Here is an 18,993-nt window from a genome sequence, read left to right as displayed (position 1 = left end):
TTGGTTTACACAGAGACTGTCCATTGTAGATAATTTGCATTAAATATATAGTGCTGTTTAAACTCATGTTGCTACTTTAAAAAAATTACTACAGATACTAGAAAATTTGGAACAAGGCTTAGCTGAAGATGGAAGTATGACTAACATTACACAGGAGAACAGACAAGGTAGGTATTAAACATTTTTTTCACAGACAGTGTGTTTTTATTGCTTGCCTAAGTGTGCCAGAAGTTTTCACAAGACTGCCCCAGACTGGTTAAAACTGTAGTTTTTTAATCTTATAGCCTACTCAGCCCCTGAAATGATACTACTTTTTGCTGGAATTAATTTCGCAGTTTTGCCCTTGATCAAACTTGTGCAATAAATCAATTCTTTTTCTTACTTAGGAGAAACAACATGGCTGTTATCCTTTAGTGATGAATATATAAGTGGGTTGCTGTTGCAGCTAGATAGGTGTTTCATCTTAAGCCTTGCCTGACTGACTCCTCTCAAACCTCATGTCTGCCATCCACTCAGTTTTTTCAGACTGAACTACCACCATACAGTGGCTACTCTGGCTTAGGGTGCTGCTGCACAAATGGCTGAGTCTCACTGTAGCTGCATGGTACTATCTAAAAAAATTATACTATTATTATACTTAAATTATACTAAAAATTATAAAAATTATACTAAAAAAATTATATTATTACTAAAAGAATTATAAATAATTCCTTAAAACTGTCTGTATGGAAGGGTGCAGGCCTGTTTGAACTTTTTTTCTACCTGGTCTGCAATTTAACTGGATGTGAAAGTTCCTTTAATATGTCACTGTACCTGACTTGATTCACCTTCTGAATGCATCCTAAAAACATGAACACATGTGAGCTGCATATAGCATAAAGATATTTACACATATAGTCAAAATTAGGAGCAATGGAAATAATCTTATGTTCAAGTTAGACACAGCACTTCATGAGTTTCTCTTCTTTTCTCTTGTATCTAATATTCTTTTTGCCTCTGTTCTCCTACTTACTTTTCCCTGTTAGCATTTCCTCCTAGAATTTTTATCCTTATCTCCACATCTTTTGTTTTTTACAACTATAAAACTAAGATGTTGATCCCCCTTTAAGGTACAAGGATTTTTTACAAGCTGTATCATAATCCTGTGTCCTGCAGTCTGCTTCACTCGTGAGTTACTGGCTCCTTGCTTTTCCTCTGCTTCGGAGTTCAGATGGGCTCAGGAGGAGACATAGTTAGAAAAGCAGCAGCTAGGAGTTATCGAGGGACATGGCTGCAGAAAATTTGGAGCGATCTTTACATGTCTACTGTGCAGCTGCCTCTAGGTTTAAGACTGCCAAAAAGCCCAGGGGACATTTGCAGAGTCTGTTGACTGCTGTTGTCTGTGGAGGTCAGCCAGGTCTGCTCCCTCTCTGCTTCATCTCTGCATTTGGAGCTCTAGGAGGCTGATAATGGGTTTGCTTTTTTTCATTTGAGACTTGCTGAAGCAAACCTTATTAACTTTATGTGAAGACAGCCCTAATTCATTATGGGGATTATGCTTAGCATGTAATTTCCATGCTGCTGATGTAAGAAGGTGCAACACCAATCAACTTAACATGTGCATCTCTAGCCTCGAACAGAGCACCTCATTTGCCAGATTTTCAGCAGGCAGAGAGATTTAGCATTGCACCACTTGCCTGGTAACACATTCTGTAAGATGCCAATTTTGTAACTTCACAGTGCCTATTGAAATGAATGGCAGTGTGGAGTACAGAGCCCTTGATGAAAAAAAGGAAAAGCAAATGCTTAGAGTGGAAGCATGGCTGCATCGACCTGCAAAGAGTGTTTCAAGCATCTCAGTAAAACACAGTGATCTTCTGTTGGGTTTTGGTTTTGTTTACTGCTTTGCAGGGTTTTTTTTAACCCCTTTCTGCCAGTGCTAAGAAGCCTCATCACACATAGCTACAGAATTCCCAGCTCAGGTTTCTGTTCAGTTTATAGCACAGGCTGAAGATATCTGGTTTGCCTGCTTTGCAGTCCTTTTTTGAGAACTGCAGCTGGTGCTATCTGATTGTTAACATGAAATCTGGATGTCTTCCGTGTAGGAATCAACATCTAGTTTGTGGTCACCTAAGTCCTAAAAAACTGAATGTGGTTGCCAAACTATGAGAACGTGCAAAAAAAAAGAGATATTTACTTAAGTGAAATGATGAAGGGCAGTTATTTAATTATGTGTGGATTTTACAGATCCCCCCAAGGAAAGAAAAAAAGGAAATGTGTCATAAAGTATTTATTCATGGTTTACAGTATTGTCTCCATTAGTATCACTGAGGATGTGTGGTCCTGGGGGAATTTCTAAAACAAAAGCTAGGAGAAATGAATGATTGTAAGGTACGGTGGATTAAATACTGGGTTCAGTCTTGGACCCTACATTATAACCCTCTTTTTGACAAGGATAATTAGCAAATATTCATGGGTTGGATTTTTTTTGTTTTATTGTTAAAGAGGATGGAAGGAGTTTTCCTTTTTAGGAAAGCTGATAGGCATTTCACCAAGCTCTTCTTATTTGTAATGATTTCTTTGTGTGCTGAAAGAATTATCTGTGTAATCTGCCATGCTTTCATGAGTGACTACATTAATGATACAAATGGGTGGTCTCAGTTATCACAATTTTATTGAAATAGCCTCTTCTCCCTTCCCCCCACTTACTTTCAAATCATTACAGTGACCTTGACAGCTGATTGACTGAGATACATGTATTTTTCAAATGTACTAAATGAATAGTCCTAATGTTTATTTTTGAGGATTAGAGAAATATTTCTAGCATTGATCTATGGTACGTAACACAAGAGAAAATAAGGGTCTGTGTGAACTGTTCTCTTACTCTATCAGGAGTCTGTCTGCAAAGCAAAAGGGAGGAATCTGCTGCAGCTTTTAATGCCTGCAAGCTCCAGGAGAATAGGGAAAGCAGACAAGCTTGGCAGATTTTTTTCAGCCTATCTCTCAGCCAGAGGCAAGCACAAACAGTCCCAGACTCAGACATTTCTCACTCTGCATGTTTTGGCTCTTAAATGACATTCTAGCTATGTTTGATTTTTTTAATTTATCACATTTAGTGCTGTCAATTACATGTTTTTAAACTGTTGCTCATTATCACTTGAATCCTTTTATGCACCTTTTGTTCTGATGTTGGAAAATGTGTGGCTTATTGTGGTGTTTAATATTTGGCCTGAGCTGAGAGCTGAGTAACTGTCTATTGCTCTGCATTGTTTCCTTGTGTATGGTACCCAGAGCTGCTTGAGCAATTCCCTCAGAGAGATGCAGAATTCTCTGATGCTGCAGCAGGGCTGAGGATTAAAAATTCTAGGCTAAACCCCAGTGGTGTTAACGAGGGAGACCTTTCAAAATCGTAATTCATAGGACCAATAATTGATGGCAAGAAAGAACCTCTAATTTATTTGTGCAAATTCACAAGCTGCTCTTATTTTGCAGCCTCTGTTCAGCTGTGGAGGTCACGTCTGGGCCGGGTGATGTACTCCATGGCAAACTGTCTGCTAATGATGAAGGTACGTGGGTGGCAGAACTGCAGAGGTACCGTATATTCCAGACTAGAATGTCAGAGAAAATGCAAGTGAATTACTGGTGCAGAGATAAGGGAAGACTACCTGACAGTACATTAAGGTTTTGCTTAGTGGAGAATTAATTAGGCTTAATAATGTCTTATTTAATAGGTAGCTATTTGCAGTAATGTTCTTTGGGAACATATCTGTACTTATTTCTCCCCAAATCATCCTAGAGAACATGCAATAACAATACAGAATTTGCATTTTTAAATTGAATTTTTCAAACACTTAACTAAATGCTCTAATTAAAAGCAATTATGTGCTCTGCCTTTTTCAAACTGTGTACTAGGAATGTTGCTCTGTTTGTGAGGTTTAATAACACTGTAGCTTTTGTATCTGATAGAGATCCGAAACATCTAAGTACATCCTCCCTTGTCAACTGATCTCACTTGTAATATGTCTTCTTTCAAGTTTAAATCCTCACTAGTGGGTAGGGGTGGAAGAGGAAGCAGTAAAAGCAAAAGTGACTAGCTGTCACTGCTGGGGTTTTCTGCCTTGATTCCTCCTTACATTTTTTAACCAGTTGTGCTCCATTTGGTGCAACGCTCTTATCTTCTCCTTGTATTCTAGAAGCAGAAATAAAATGACTTCTGCCAATCCTGTGGTGGTCAGGAAAACAGGGGTGTCACCATTCTTGCAGCAGACTGCTGTTACCCTGAGCCTGACTGTGCTCTACAAATCAATTAGCAGCAGCAGCCTTGGAGCAGGCATGTCAGCAGTGGAATCTTCACAAGCCAAGATTTGCACTCTTGGCTCCCTGCACTTCGATTACTCAAGGTCATGCCAGACCTGATCCTCTGATGTTTACTGAGCTACTTCCCAGACAAGGCTCCATTCTTAATATTACAATACCCCAAAGGAGTATGGTTTGTTCCTTTTTTTTTTTTAAATACAAAAGTCATCTATATAGCTTTACTTGGAATATTCTTGTTGTGGGAATTAGGGGAAACACAATTTATTTTCATGATTATGTTGTAATAAGAACATTTCTGTCTTGCATAGAAATAATTGTTCATCAAAACAATTTGTCTTTTGAACTAGGTACATGACATAGGCTCATTTTTTAAATCGTTCTCTTTTTCAGTAAACAAGTGAGCAAAGCAAGAGCTGCTATCCCAAACAAAGTAGAATATCTAAATAAAAAATACTGGTATATATATTTTCAAGAACTTCGCTTTACTTTTTGCTGTGAATTCTTTTTTAACTCATATGTTTTTCATATGTACACACAAATCTACATGCACGCACAGTTCTCACCTTCCTCTGGTTTGATCTTGTTAGTGCTGTTTTCTTTGAGTAACAGAAACATGTTTGTGAATACCAATTACCATCTTTTTGGAAATGATATTTCAGAAATACAGCAGCTTAGGTACTTCTTAAGACCAGTTGTATTTAGGGCCTATCTCACAGCTGTTAAATTAGAAATTTATGGTTCACAATAACTTCCAAATTACCCACAATTGCATGTTAATGCATAATTACTTCCATCTGAAATTTGCATTTCAGTGAATTGGCTGTAGAGTACCTGTGAGTCTTTCCGTTTTCAGGAATATCCCCAGACCCTTCTAACCTGCAGCAGTCCTGTAGTCATCTTCTCTACCTTCCAGAGTATTCAGCATGAATCTATTCAGATTAGTTTTAAACACACTTTTGTGAGTTCTCCCATTAACAGTTATATTCATTTAACAGGGTTCCACCCTTTTTTGCTGTTGTATCATATACTTAAAAATCTGCATTGTTTTTATTCGAGTGTTTCAAGTGTGTGTAATTTAAGAAAAAACGGTTTCATTCTCCAAGTCAGCACCATCTATTGCCATCTAGTGACCATTTACAATATTGCAACACTGTGCTTGATCCCCAGGTGCTGTTAGGTGATGGAATACCTTGGGCAAGTAGTTGATGATGATGATTATTATAATAATAATTTATTAAAGTAAAACTGTCTTATTTTGGTATTAAAAAAACCCAAACATATTGTCTTACTTTTACTGACCTCTTTCTTTTCCCAAAAAAACTACAGTAGTATTTAAAAGGGAACAATCTTGTCAGGATTGACACTTGAAAATTAAAAAAAATCCACTTTGATTAGATGTTGGCCCTATAACTATTTAAATCTAAATTCGTTATCCTCAACTCTTAATTAGATTTAGTTCATGTCAGATCTTTTCTGCAGTACTTACCTGAATCAAAGAATTCTGCTTATGTAATGCAATGATCTTTGCCTTTTTAAATATGCCTCATTTGTTTCATAGTTAAACATCTCCTTAAATTTTGAGATGGAGGGTTATCTTATTTTGGGGTAGAGAGTGAAGGCAAAGTGGTTCACCCAGACACAGGAAATGAGTCATGTCTCTTACACCCTGGGAATATCTTTTCTAGGTACTGAGCTCTGCCTGCTGTGTCCCTTTATCCATGTGACCACTGACAGTTTGGTAGTAGTTCAAGGCAGTGTCTTTCATCTCCCTTTCTTTGTATAACCTTTCTTAAATAGGTTCTATCTTCTTTCTGTGCACCACTGTTGGATTTAACCAAATAACAAAGAAATGGTGAATCCAAGTTGTATCAACTGATATCAAACAGCATTCCTGTTTCCTGTGAATAAGGGGAAACTTCAGGGAAGATGTGGAAATACAGAAGGAGGAGAAGGGGAAACCATATAACCTCTCACTGTAGACTTCCATTTACAAGAACCGTGGGCTTATGTTACTATGAAAGCATGTCCTGAATATAGCAGCATGAGGGAAATATTAATTTAACATACAGCTGATGACATGCATTATTTCAAATGTTTATCTGCAAAATGCTTGTCACTTTACTAAATCACCACGGAAGTGTCTTAAAAACTTTTTAAATTCTTTTCATCTGAGGTAAAATTGCTTTTGATATTACCTTACCAGACTTTGCTCTCTCTAAGGAATAAACACTTAAGTATTTTCCACATATATTAGAAATGCACTCTAATTAAAGGCACATTTTGTGCTTTTTAGTTTTCTTCAGTGTTGTGTTAGCTTTTGTAGAACTTGCCCTTCCTAAAACAAAAGCATTAGAATTGATTTTAATCTGGGTATAATACAATTTAAATGGTACCAAGAAGGAGGTAACAGCTTGTGCTGGTGACACAAGGGAATGATGCCTAAGGACTTTGGTTCCTGTATGATTTGAAGGAGAATGACTGTCTTTTACCTGAGTGCTGCAGTACAGCTCTCTGGATTCACAGCACTGCGAATCTCTGCTTTCATAACCCTTCCACAACTGCACTAGATAGAGAGGAAGGATAAGTTATCCCCATCCTCTCTCCACAAAACAAAGTATTTATGAACTCCTTGTAATTAAGATTTTTAGTCTAAGATTTCTTGAACTTACTCTCAGCATTCTACACATCATGGTCATTTATACTTATTTCTAATCAAGTACTTAAGGGTGGTGATGTGGGAAATATGAAAATGTGTAATGCAGTAGCCATGAAGGGAAGTACAGTTATACTGTGGTGAATTAGAAAAAACATAACTCCAGTAAGTCGGTCCAGGGGCTGCAGCAGCTGCGGCTGGTACAGCCCCAGGCCAGTGTGCATTCCTACAGCCACAGCGGTGTCAGCACAGAGCGTGGGCAGTGCCTCTCACCTCTGCCTGCCAAGCCCTGTGCCAGGCTCTGAACATCATGTCCTCTGAGGTCCTTGAATTACTGCAGTTGAACTGTGAAACAGCTGAACTGCAGGAACCAGTCACATGGGAATTTCTTTCCATTGGGAAATGGGAGCCATTTGTTTAATCTTCTGTCAGTGGTCCTTAGCTGGAGGCTACACTGGCATTCCATCTTGATCAGGCATATCTCAATGCTGCCCCCTGCCAGCATGGCCTTTGTGCAGATGTGTCCCTTGCAAAGCTTTCTGGAGATCAGAACCAGTCCTCCTCTTACTTAGTTTTAGCCCAAATACATTTTCTATCTAGATTACCTGCTTTTATGCAGTAAGAAACCCAGTTCAGGTGCAGGAAGGGAAAATGTCTTGTTTCCCTTATGCAGTAAAAAACCCAACAATTTGGGTGGAGGAAGGGAAAATGTCCTGTTCCCCTTGGTAGTAGTGCTAGTTTGTCATCTAAAAATGTGCAGGAATTGCAGTTTCTATCATGTGAGGTTTTTCACAAGAGCATGTGCACAGGCACTTCACAAAGCTTTGGAATATAGTTTGTTAAACAATGTAAATTATGCGTATATTTGGAACATGAGACACTTCTCAGGTATGTATACCCCCAGTCACACCAAAGGTGCTTGACTTCCACCCTAAATTATAATCTAGCATGAAGAGCAAATGTTCAGAGTTTTAGTTTGTGGCATTTAGCTACAAAATCTTTTTTTTAAGATCCTCTTTAAAAAAAGAAATAAAAGATCCTCTGTGTATGCAGTTCCAGTATAACTTTGAAAAGACCAATGTAGTCAGCCATTAGTGCCTACAGTGATTGATAGAAATTCTGTCCCACTGACAAGTTGCAAATACTTTAATTCTGTTGGAATATGCCTTTACAAAGAAGGTGACACAAAGGCTGAAGTATTCTGAGGTTAAATACCTGATTGTATGCTTTCTACCCTTAGGACTATGTGCTGGCTGTAGATGCTTACCACTCTGTCATCAAATATTACCCACAGCAAGAGCCTCAGTTGCTGAGTGGAATTGGAAGGATTTTCCTTCAGGTATGGATTTTATTCTAAATTTGCTAGGTAATACTGCTGTTGATAGCTACATAGAGAATAATCATTGCATTTAAAACTGTAGCTGTTTTTGTAGGGCACATGTCAAATTGTAGAGGTAGTGCTCAAAACAAAAACCCTTCTGCCATGTCATATTAGATACAATTAAGAAATATGAAGCATCTGTAGTATTTAAAGTGCATTAGCAAACAAATAACATGCTGTAGAAGGTTATGCTAGTATTTTATTCAAAAAGTGAGATTCTGTTTTCCCTAAAACTAAGAGTAAAGCTCCCATTGACATCAGTGAGATGGAATTTCACTAGAAATCTCATGTCTCACTACTTCAGACTGCATGCAACTCTCAGTCCCACTGTATAACTGCATTCTTCATCTAGAAAAAAATCAGGAGTGTCCTTCTTTTGTCCAAATCATATCCCTGAGAAGACAGGGGAGGGCACCTTAAAAGAAAAAAACAGTATACAGAAAAGTGTAATAAATGTCCGTGTACCTGTATTTAATGGCAAATAAAAATAGATGTCTTTTTATTTTTGATAAAATTATGCATCTAAATAGCTATCTGATTTTTTTATTTTTAGTATCTCACAAGTTCTTTGCAGTTTTTTCATATTTCTGATACTGATAATTCAAACTTTTCCTCTTTTATTTACTTACTTTTATTATTAATGATAAATCTGATTTTGGATTGTCGATATTTACAAATGATCTTATTTGTGACATTCCTGTAATAAAATTGTATTGAAATTGACTAATTTACTCTTAATAGATAATTATTAACATTGCTTGCTTGAAATCATAGAATGTCATTCAAATTCAATTATGGATTTTCAGTTCTCAGCAGGAGCATGGTTTCACAATGTGTTAGACATGTCTGTCTTTAAAAGTCTCTAGTTTAAAGTGGATCTCCATCACTATGGAGCAATTTTATGATATTGGCTGTGTGCATTAATTACTGCCTAAATAGGGAACATAATAATTATGTGTATTAAAGAATGGTACTGTAAATATGCAAAATACTAAAGGAAATACAAGTTGTTAATAGTTCTGGTCTTTCTGTGAAATGACTGGGTATGTTACTGGTACTGCCTTTCTGACAAGAGTGTCTACCCTGATGTGACACCCAAAGTCTGTTTGTCATTCCATCCGCTCTGGAGAAATTTTCACTCCCATGAGGAAAGCATCTCCTAACTTACAGAATGATTTGAAATCAATGCAGTAACCACAGGCGTCCCATTCCGAGGGGTGTTACTGTCAGATCTGGACGTAGCAAAAGGGGTTATGAGGAGTCCTTGATATTTTTATGTGACCTAAGTAGAAGTTAAAAAGAATAGTTTCTAAATGCAAGTATTTTCCTTTCTTCTAGCACCTTAAGGAGATAAGGTTTTATTGCTTGGCTTGTCTTTTCCTGTCACAAAATTTGTCTGCTCTGTCTGGGGGGTACTAGTGCAACAGATGCAAGAATTTGATATATTAAGAGAAATAGGCAGTGACCAGTTAATCAAAACCAAGCCATTTGAATGAAAGAAAGATAAATGTGTTGCAGTCCTGGGCATCATCATTTTGGTAAGATCACTCTGTGGTAAGTGTGCACTGTTGATGAGGCACTTGCTGGAAAAAAGAATAAAATGTCTTGCAGGTAAAATAGAAAAGCAGCTTTCCCATATTCAAATGTCACAACTTCTCAAAAACAAGTAGCAATTCCCAAATAACCTCAGACTCTGCTGCTGACTTTGAACATTTACCAAGAGAGGTGTAAGGCAGCCAGATTCCAGCTGCTTATGAGTCACAGACACTGTTTGACAGTACACATCACACACATAAAACAAGGCAATATAGTGGAATAAAGTTTAATTCAGGAGTTTAGCAGAAAAAAGTTGCAACCTTTTTTAACATGTGAAACTTTATTTCTTTTACTTTGATTTATTGTTTCTTAATTAAATTGAACTAACTAGTCTAAGTCATCATGTCCTCTTTATCTTCACATGTAAGTGGAACATAAGGAGGTCTAGATCTGATGTACAACCTTTTGCTGTTGCCTTAAAAAGTGGGAAATGAGAATTACAGAAATGAAGAATGGAGGAAAAGACAGAGTTTATCACAGAAAAATTTTTATCAAGACTGTAATTCTCTCAGCAGTCACCTGACCTGTAAAGCAGATACAATGAATGAATTAGAGAAACACTGAATACATTTTAGTCTTTAGGATTATATTGTGTAGCTCTCACTGGCTGACCTATCCAAAATTTCCATTTGAATAAGTACATTAAGAAAAAATTTTAAAAGCTACCTGACCTTACCGTCTGCATTAAATTGCTGCAAAACTGAGTCAAAAGCAATAAAAAAATTCTAGAAGAAAAATAATCTTGGTTTCCAGACAAACAGCAAAGTTAAACACATAGTGTATTGGAGACTCTTTGTTAGGGAATATGATTATTTGAGGTTAACAGTAGAATCTTCATTTTTATTTGATGTGCTAATTATTATTAGATACTGAAGTCATACCTTCTGAGTTAAATAAGTGATAAAATGATAAACAAGTGAATAAGTGATAAAGACCACTTATATTGGTTAAGTGGTTAATTGACTAATTAAAACTAGTTATTTCTTTTAAATTGTCTTTCCCACCAAAAAATTTTAAAAAGTAAACTGTTTCCCCTCTGTGGGAAAAATGAGATTTAAGAGTTCAGCATGTTTGCTGAGAAGATACGAGATCCTGCTAAGAAATCAGAACTATTCATGATCACAAATAATGTATAATTAGTATCAAAGCATACTAGATTTGGACTCATCAAGCTCCCAGGAGAGCAAACTGGTAACTTGCTTTAGAAATTGATTGTTCTCATGGTTAAGGGATTCCCAGGCTAAAAATACTGGAGGACAGATTAATTTACACTTTGCCAGCATTATCCTCTAGTTAAATGTAATTATTTTCTTGGTGATTTACATCTTTAGTGAGATTTATAGAAAGAAATTGTATCCTTTGTCATTACAAGTGAACATATGGTTTTAGAATGAATAATATTTGTTTTGAGTCCAGCTACATAACATCTGGGGTAAATGCATCTGTTTCATTAGAAAAGACTATTAATGAGTATTCCAGAAATGCTTGGTAGATGGACAGCAATTGACACTACATCTTTGACTGCAGTGTTCAATTGGATCATCTCCTAAACGTAAAGAAGAATAATTTCCTTATGTTGACATGGTCTTGTGGTTAGAGGTGAAGCAGTATCTGTTGCATTAGTGGTGTTAGTAGTGGGTACTGCCACTGGGATATTCCCATAAGAAAATTGGGAAGAAATGTAGATGAAGCCTTCAGATGAATGGATGTTTGCTGTCTCTGAAAAGTGCAGTTGGAAAGTCATTTGCTGATGACTAGAAGGACTTGCTAGATGATCTTTTCCACAAGGATCTCTTTAGGGTTTGTAGTGTTTGTATTTTTGGGTTAGGTAGTACTTGTATGATGAAATGTGAAGCATGCTTGTAAAATGTACAGATGATGCCAAGCTGGGAGTGGTACAGACACTATGAAGGGCAGGATCAGAATGCAAAATAATCTTGACAAGTTGAGAAGCTGAAATGTTAAATTGGCTGTGATTCAAACAGCAAAGGCAGAATGCTACCAAAGACTGAGAGTAATATAAAAATACAAAATGAGAAGCAACAACAAGCCTATTTCCTGTGGAAAGGAAATAGGCTGAGAGTAAGAAAACTACACAAGGGTAAACAAATTGGACTTCGAGATACTTGGCATAAAAGCAAAATTTATATTCACATGTGAAACATAAAGTGATTCCTGCTTCTCAGTGCTGGTGAGAGATCAGTTGGATTATGGAGACTTCTTATGTGAGACATCAGGGAGGATGTGAAGTAACAGGAGAGAGTTCAGAGAATCCAGAAAGCATTATCTATGAGAAAGAGGTAAACATTGCTTTGAAAATTGGTTTTCATTCTAGAAGGGGAATAAAAAGTTTTCAAGTGCGCATAAGACTGTAAAAAAAGAGGAGTCGTACATTCTCCCCTACCACTATGGACAGGACAGAAAGCTGAGGTAAAAGGTGCATTAAGAAAGAAAGTATTTTCTAATGCTAGGGCAATTTAAGAATTCTGGATTAAGTTTCCTAGTAAGACTCAGTAATATCCACCATCTGAGAGCGTTAAGGAGACTTCAGCACATTTGTCACAGACATTTTTCATAGTGTTCTTAAAAAAATGGGTGGTCTCTTGAGGGCCCCCTTGAATCTCCCCACCTGAGGACTGCCTGGTTTCCATGGCTTTATGCTTCTGAACTAGTTTAATTTTACTCCTTTTGATAGATTTTGATAGATTTATTTTACTCAGTTGTAAGTTTTTGCCTTCTTCCATCTCTCCAACCTGAAAAACATGCTGGTAACGTATTTTCCAAATAAGTGGCCTTCTTCAAGTATATTTTTCATCTCTAAGAGCAATGTATGTGACACACCTTTAGGTGAAATACCCCTTCCCTTGTAGAAATCCCTTCTCTCATTCCACCCCCCATCAAATCTGTACTTCTTTGTGCCAGTTTTCAAATCTCTCATTCCTTCGTCCTGCTCAACTCACTCTTTGGTGGTTTTTTAATCTGTAATGGACCATCTTCCCAATATCCTCAGTGGTCCATGATACTGGAGTTGTTTTCTGACATGTGGTGTGATGCACTGAAGTCATCCTATGGCCCCTGGCTATGACCCAGAGGCTGTGGATGAACCAGGTGTGGGTCCTGTGCTAACTATGAGGCCACTGGTGTCTGTCTTCCCTTCCTGTGGACTAGCACCCTGTTTCATTGGAAGTAACTCTGACCTTTTGTCATTTTCAGCTACTGTTTTGAACTGCGGAGTTAGTTACAACAAAGGAGCTAAATGAGGATATGGGGCCTCCCTGCCCTACAGCCCACGAGTGCTCCACAGCCCCCAGCTGAGAAACTGCTGTGGGCAAACTGCACATGCTTTTTGGGTGCTTTTCATGACCTTAACGTGGCTCTTCAAATACATTGTTTGGTAACAGGTGTTAGCCAGTCACCTTGGTGTAAAGAGCTTGATAATGGACTTTGAGATGTTGTATATATCTTTGTGTCCTTATAAGATATAATCATTATGTAGCTCTTTTCTTCTTATTGTGGTAACTCACTTATGATTTCTCTGTCTAGATTGGAGACATAAAAACTGCAGAAAAATATTTTCAAGATGTTGAGAAAGTGACTCACAAATTGGATGGACTACAGAGCCAAATTATGGTTTTAATGAACAGGTAGGTAATTTAATAGCTAAATAAAACTTCTTAAAATGTAGTTCTAAAAGTATGCAAGGTGATCATTAAACTACCCTTGAGACAATCCTGCTCTTTTTCTCTGTTTTATGGGACTTCATCTGTCATAGGTGAGACTGAATGGTGCACAGACTCAGGAGATGTCTATAACTTGGTACAGTCGTATCATCCTGCATTGAAACTGCGATTTTTCAGTTGATTTTACTAAGCTTTTTCTCATTCTTTCAGGCACTGCATATTTTCCCTGTGTTTTTTCAATATACATTTACATAAATACCTTTTAGGAGAGGAGAAGTTATTTTGGGCAGTTATCCTACAATTAGATCTGCCAGGAAAGTACCACCCCGTAGCTTCAAAGGATGCTTGAATACACTGTAGTAAATCAAGCTGTGTGATGGGGGACTCACTTTGCAATGGTTAGCACATTGGCTTAATATATTTAGGAGATACTATTCAAAAGTGCCCTGGAAATTATATGGCTGATTTCATGAAGAGAAATAATTCTGGGAAGAGAGTGTCTGCATTTAAATTAATAAAACACAATGAAGACTGTTGCTTTCATAGGCAAAAAATATAGCTGAGTGATCCAAGTTGTCATTCCATTTCTCTGTAAATGAGTGTCTCCTTCACACTGTAAAGAAGAAATGTCAGAAATTCTCACATCTGTAACAGGAAAAATAAAAAATGGTGTCCATTCTTTTTAAAATGTATTATTACCTTGGGTTTTTGAGTAGAACTCATTTATATGTCACTTACTTTCTAGAGCATTTCTCCACCTTGGTCAGAATAATTTTGCAGAAGCTCATCGATTTTTCACAGAAATTTTAAGGATCGACTCATCAAATGCTGTGGTAAATCTTCAAATTGCTACATATATAATGAACACCTAAATTATTCTCATAATACTTCATGCATGGATTTAATTAGTGCCCAGAGAATGCTCAGGGCTTTACAGAAAAATGGGATGTGGCATGTGTGCCAAAAGGTTTTCAATATACATAAGGGTAAGATGGAAAATGGGATGGGAAATTAAGAACCAGTCTGTATGAAGGGCATGAATACTTAGGCGTGCATGTAGAAATTCCGAGACACTCTTCTTTTACGGGATCTTTGCAAAAGCACTTTTTTTGCACTCACTGTTTTTAGCATAGACTTGCATGTCAGGAAAAGAAACAGCAGCTGCCAACATGTATAAAATTAACTTGATTTCACACAACATTGCAAGGATATTGTAATTTTAAACATGACATTTTTAACACGTTGCGTATCAGAGCCTTGGGTTCCTGTCACAAGCTGAGATCAAAGAGCTGTTTATTTAACTGTGGGTTTCCTACACCTGGCAGTTTTCAGTGCGTGGTCATGTAAGTGTTCCTGAGAAGTCAGGAACAGCTTACCCCCAGTAATCTGCTCCAAGGCCATCTACAGACTGAAGGGACTGAGTTTAAGGAACACAAGAATTGCATTATTTTGCAGGCTGTAAAATAACGTGTATTATAAATCACATAAGTAAGTTGCCTGAATGGACAGAAAAATATTTTTTTCTAAAAGGCCATGTTCTTCCTTTATCTTCAGCTTTTAGAAAATATGAATGTTTCTGCTGCTAAACATGATATAACGTGTTTTCACTTTGTACTGTTGGAATCTTTCAGTAACTCATAAAACCTATTTTGTAGGTTAAGGAAAATGGAATCTGACTTGATCATTCATGATATATTTAGACTGCCCTATCTGCTGGATTTACGTTAAGTCAGCTGTAGATGCCTTTGTGATAAGAAAGTATCTTCCTGTTGCTTATGTGGACATGTAAGCCAGAGAGAGAGAAAAACACTTCTGAAAATTTAATGAAGTAATTAAAAAAAAAAATCTGTGGAAATGCATGTAGAGGCTCATGTGGTTTCTGAAATTTGTTTCTCTTGGCTTTCAGACTAATGTCCTATACTATTTATATTTCATTTTAGACTATCTTTTAGAGTTTCAGTTCTTAGACATCAGCAGGTCCTAATGGCAGTGGGTAAATTTGAGAATTAAAAGGATAGCATTGTATAACTGATAATGTATTTTAGTTTTGCACACACATGCAGAATAGTAATTGTAGCATACAGTAAATATGTTGTAACTGCAGATGCTAGACTTCTTTTCCTTCTCTCTCATCACTTGTAAATACACACACACACACATATATATCTATATATATATATTTATAAACACAGATTTGTTTACAATATATTTTTCACTAGGCTAACAACAATGCTGCTGTTTGTCTTCTTTACCTGGGGAAACTGAAGGATTCCCTCCGGCAGTTGGAAGGAATGGTTCAGCAGGACCCTCAACACTACCTGCACGAGAGTGTCCTCTTCAACCTGACTACCATGTATGAACTGGAGTCATCTCGCAGTATGCAGAAGAAGCAGGCACTTCTAGAGGCTGTGGCTGTCAAAGAGGGTGATAGCTTTAATACTCAGTGTCTCAAGTTAGGATAGATCAATTCCAACTAAGTTTTTTCAGCAAGGCTGATTTTTTAAATTGTATATACTCTCACTAATGTGTAAATGTGAAATAAAATCTATTCAATTATGAATGTTCAGTGGCATTGCTACAGAACCTGTCATCTCTAATAGGCCTGTCATTGCAAAGACTTTGTGCTGACTTAGAGTCAGCTTCATCCCACAGGTCTGTTTCTGTCCAGTTACTCCTCATTACAGTGCACTACAATATACATGTGTGTATGTGTATGTATGTGTATGTATATATCTATATATATACACAGTCAACTACTCAGATTCTTTTGTGAGGAAAAACTGATTTTAACCTTATTTTGTCTTGATAATTTCACATAGTTAATGAGCAAGCTACGTGAGCTTATTTCATCAGCTAGGAGTTATTCACAGAATATCAGTATGTGTGTTATGCAGAGGAAATTCTCAGTCCACTTCTCTTCATTTTGTCCCCATCAGACTCCTGAATATTACACCTTTGTGTGGCTGTGGCTGTCAGAGGAGGCTGCTTGATAACCAGCATTCAGAGTCACAGCACAGCTAAGGTTGGGAGGAACTGCTGGAGGCCATCTGGTCCAAGTCCCAGTAGCACAGGGACATGTCCAAGAGTGTGTGAGGGAGTCAAACAATCCTGCACCGAATCTGTTTCACACAGAATGAGGGACTATACTAAATAGCCTCCCTGTACTTCCTTGGTTTTCTGTTACTGTTAAATCTTTCAGATTAAAACACGAGGATTCTGCAAAGCTGCTCCCTCCACTCTGGCATTCTGCTGGGTAGAGAAAGGATCACTGCCAGTTGGAGTGGAAACACAATAGATTTCAGCTCAGTTCCTCTCCTTTCCCATTATAAAGCAAAAACACTGGGCATGAAGTATTTCACAGGGAAAATGATGCCTGAGGCAGAGGTATCTAAGGGTTAGGCCACACAGAGTGGAAGCAAATGGGGTTCAGGACACAAGGCAGTTACCAGTGATGCAACAGTATCAGCATATACTGATTTTGGCATCCCTCAGAACACAGATTTTTGGAATCACAGTACCACTGTCATACCACTGTATTTCACATCTCTGCCCACATTTCTCCCTTCAGCTGCATCATAAAGATTCAATGCAGATACTCCCACTCATACATGAACACAAATATGCATCTGTTCATAGGGGGGTTTTATTATTCTAAGATTTAATGCTTAGCAATTGGACTAGTTTCTTGTCACAAATCACTGCCATGGGACAATTCCATAAGTGTGTTACATTTTTTAATACCATATCCATCAATTAATTCTCACTCCCTTTAAATACCCCCACCTGTATTTTTAGGTAACCAATAACTCATTTTTATGCTTGTCCATCTGGAGATACTGTACAGGGGCCAAACAGTTGTCCTCAAAAGTCAGGTTGTTTGAAAACTTCTGCAGTCTAGACATGCAGACATAAGGATGCCGCAAAATCACTGGTCACCTGAAAAGATATAAGCCTACAGCTTATACAGAAACAGAAATTGCTCCATTTTTACAGTGTATTTCTGTTTGACAGGCCATACTTGTACACTGAAACAACAGCTAGTTGTGTACCAATCAACTGAAAAAAATTAAAGCAATTGGTATTTCTGCTTCTGACTTGGCCTCTAGGTTGAACAGCTGGATCTGAATTAAACTTGTGCAGCACCTGGGTAGACTTGTCCTAAGGTATCATTACTAAACTCAAAAATGAAATATTCAGCACCACCTGCTTTAGCTGGGCTTAAATGCCATTTGCATAATTTTAGTGAATATTAAAATAGTAAATTAAAAGTAGTTATATTGCATTATTCTTTATGAGGTTTTACATTTGTTTTAATTTCTGCTAGGGTTTTAGACAAGGTTTAACAGTAACTGAACAGATTCTCAGTTTACACTGATAACTTGAGTTGAAATCACTGTTGTTTTCATTTTGTTACAGCTGTTAATCTGATCAAGTATGTTACTCTCTGTACTCATTTTTTAATTCTAGTAGTGTATTTTCTACAGCATAGGTTCCTTTTCTTGGGCATGGGGTTTCTTTGGAGATAAAAAGAACTCCTGGTATGCGACAACCTTTGTTCTCAAAGATGCTGACAGCACTGAACAATTTACCAGGACATGTAGTGCTAGGACAAGGGGCAAGAGTTATAAACTAAAAGAGGGTAGGTTTAGCTTGGACATAAGGAAAATATTATTATTTTTGGTGTGGCACTGGAATAGTTTGCCCAGACAGACTCCCCATCCTTTGATGCATTCAAGACAAAGGCTGGATGGGTTTTAATCAGTCTGTTCTAGTGGAAGGTGTCTGTGACCTTGGAGAGGGTTGAACTAGATAAGCTTCAAAGGTCCTTCCCAACCCAAGCTATTACTTTTTTTACAGTAATAGGTAAAATAATAGAAAAGAGATTCACCTGCATTTAGCTGAAGTGTCATGTTGCATTGCTGTACTGTTGTCTATGCTTTCAGAAAGTGTCATTTGTCTGTTCCAATGCTAAGTGAAAGTAGCATGATCTGTCATCATCCAGCATGCTGGAGCCACTTGCCTCTTCACAACTGAAGTAAAAGCTTCCTTTTTGGTTCCATATTGCCTGATACTGTACATGTAAATGACAGTTTGTATTCTGATTGGCAGAGAATAAAAAGTTATTTTCTTAGTCAGAGTCCAATAACCATTATAAAAGAAACACTCTGAAAACAAAATCCCCTGTTTTCCAGATTTCTCTACATTCTAATTCATGTGTAGGTCTCACTTCAGCATGTTTGCTGTGTTCTTATTAGTAGAAGCTTTTGCTGAGATAAAAATGCCATTAGAGGAGACTTGGACTGGGTGACCTCTAAGCTCAGCCAGCCATTAAACAAGTGACATCCTGGTAGACTTGCAGACTAATTAAAATTTAAATACAAAGGCAT

The 18,993-nt window shown here is 37.4% G+C and overlaps 1 protein-coding gene across 2 annotated transcripts in view; it reads left to right on the top strand.

The window, feature by feature from the left end:
- The window catches only part of TRAPPC12 (trafficking protein particle complex subunit 12), a 50,316-nt gene extending 31,614 nt beyond the window's left edge, over positions 1-18,702 (top strand). The window contains exons 7-12 of one of the 2 annotated variants that reach the window (XM_084202928.1): positions 95-167; positions 3,472-3,545; positions 8,190-8,288; positions 13,470-13,570; positions 14,352-14,439; positions 15,874-18,702. In XM_084202928.1, coding sequence (XP_084059054.1) covers positions 95-167; positions 3,472-3,545; positions 8,190-8,288; positions 13,470-13,570; positions 14,352-14,439; positions 15,874-16,068 — 630 coding nt within the window. In that variant the 3' untranslated portion in view covers positions 16,069-18,702. Of the gene's footprint in view, positions 1-94; positions 168-3,471; positions 3,546-8,189; positions 8,289-13,469; positions 13,571-14,351; positions 14,440-15,825 lie in introns of both variants that reach the window. The other variant, XM_084202927.1, reaches the window with a different exon arrangement.
- Positions 18,703-18,993: the final 291 nt, after the last annotated feature.

The sequence above is a fragment of the Fringilla coelebs genome, assembly GCF_963513975.1.
Source record: "Fringilla coelebs genome assembly, chromosome: 3".
NCBI lineage: Eukaryota > Metazoa > Chordata > Aves > Passeriformes > Fringillidae > Fringilla > Fringilla coelebs.
The sequence above is the reverse complement of the archived record's forward strand: the minus strand, read 5'-3'. Positions and strand labels throughout refer to the sequence as shown.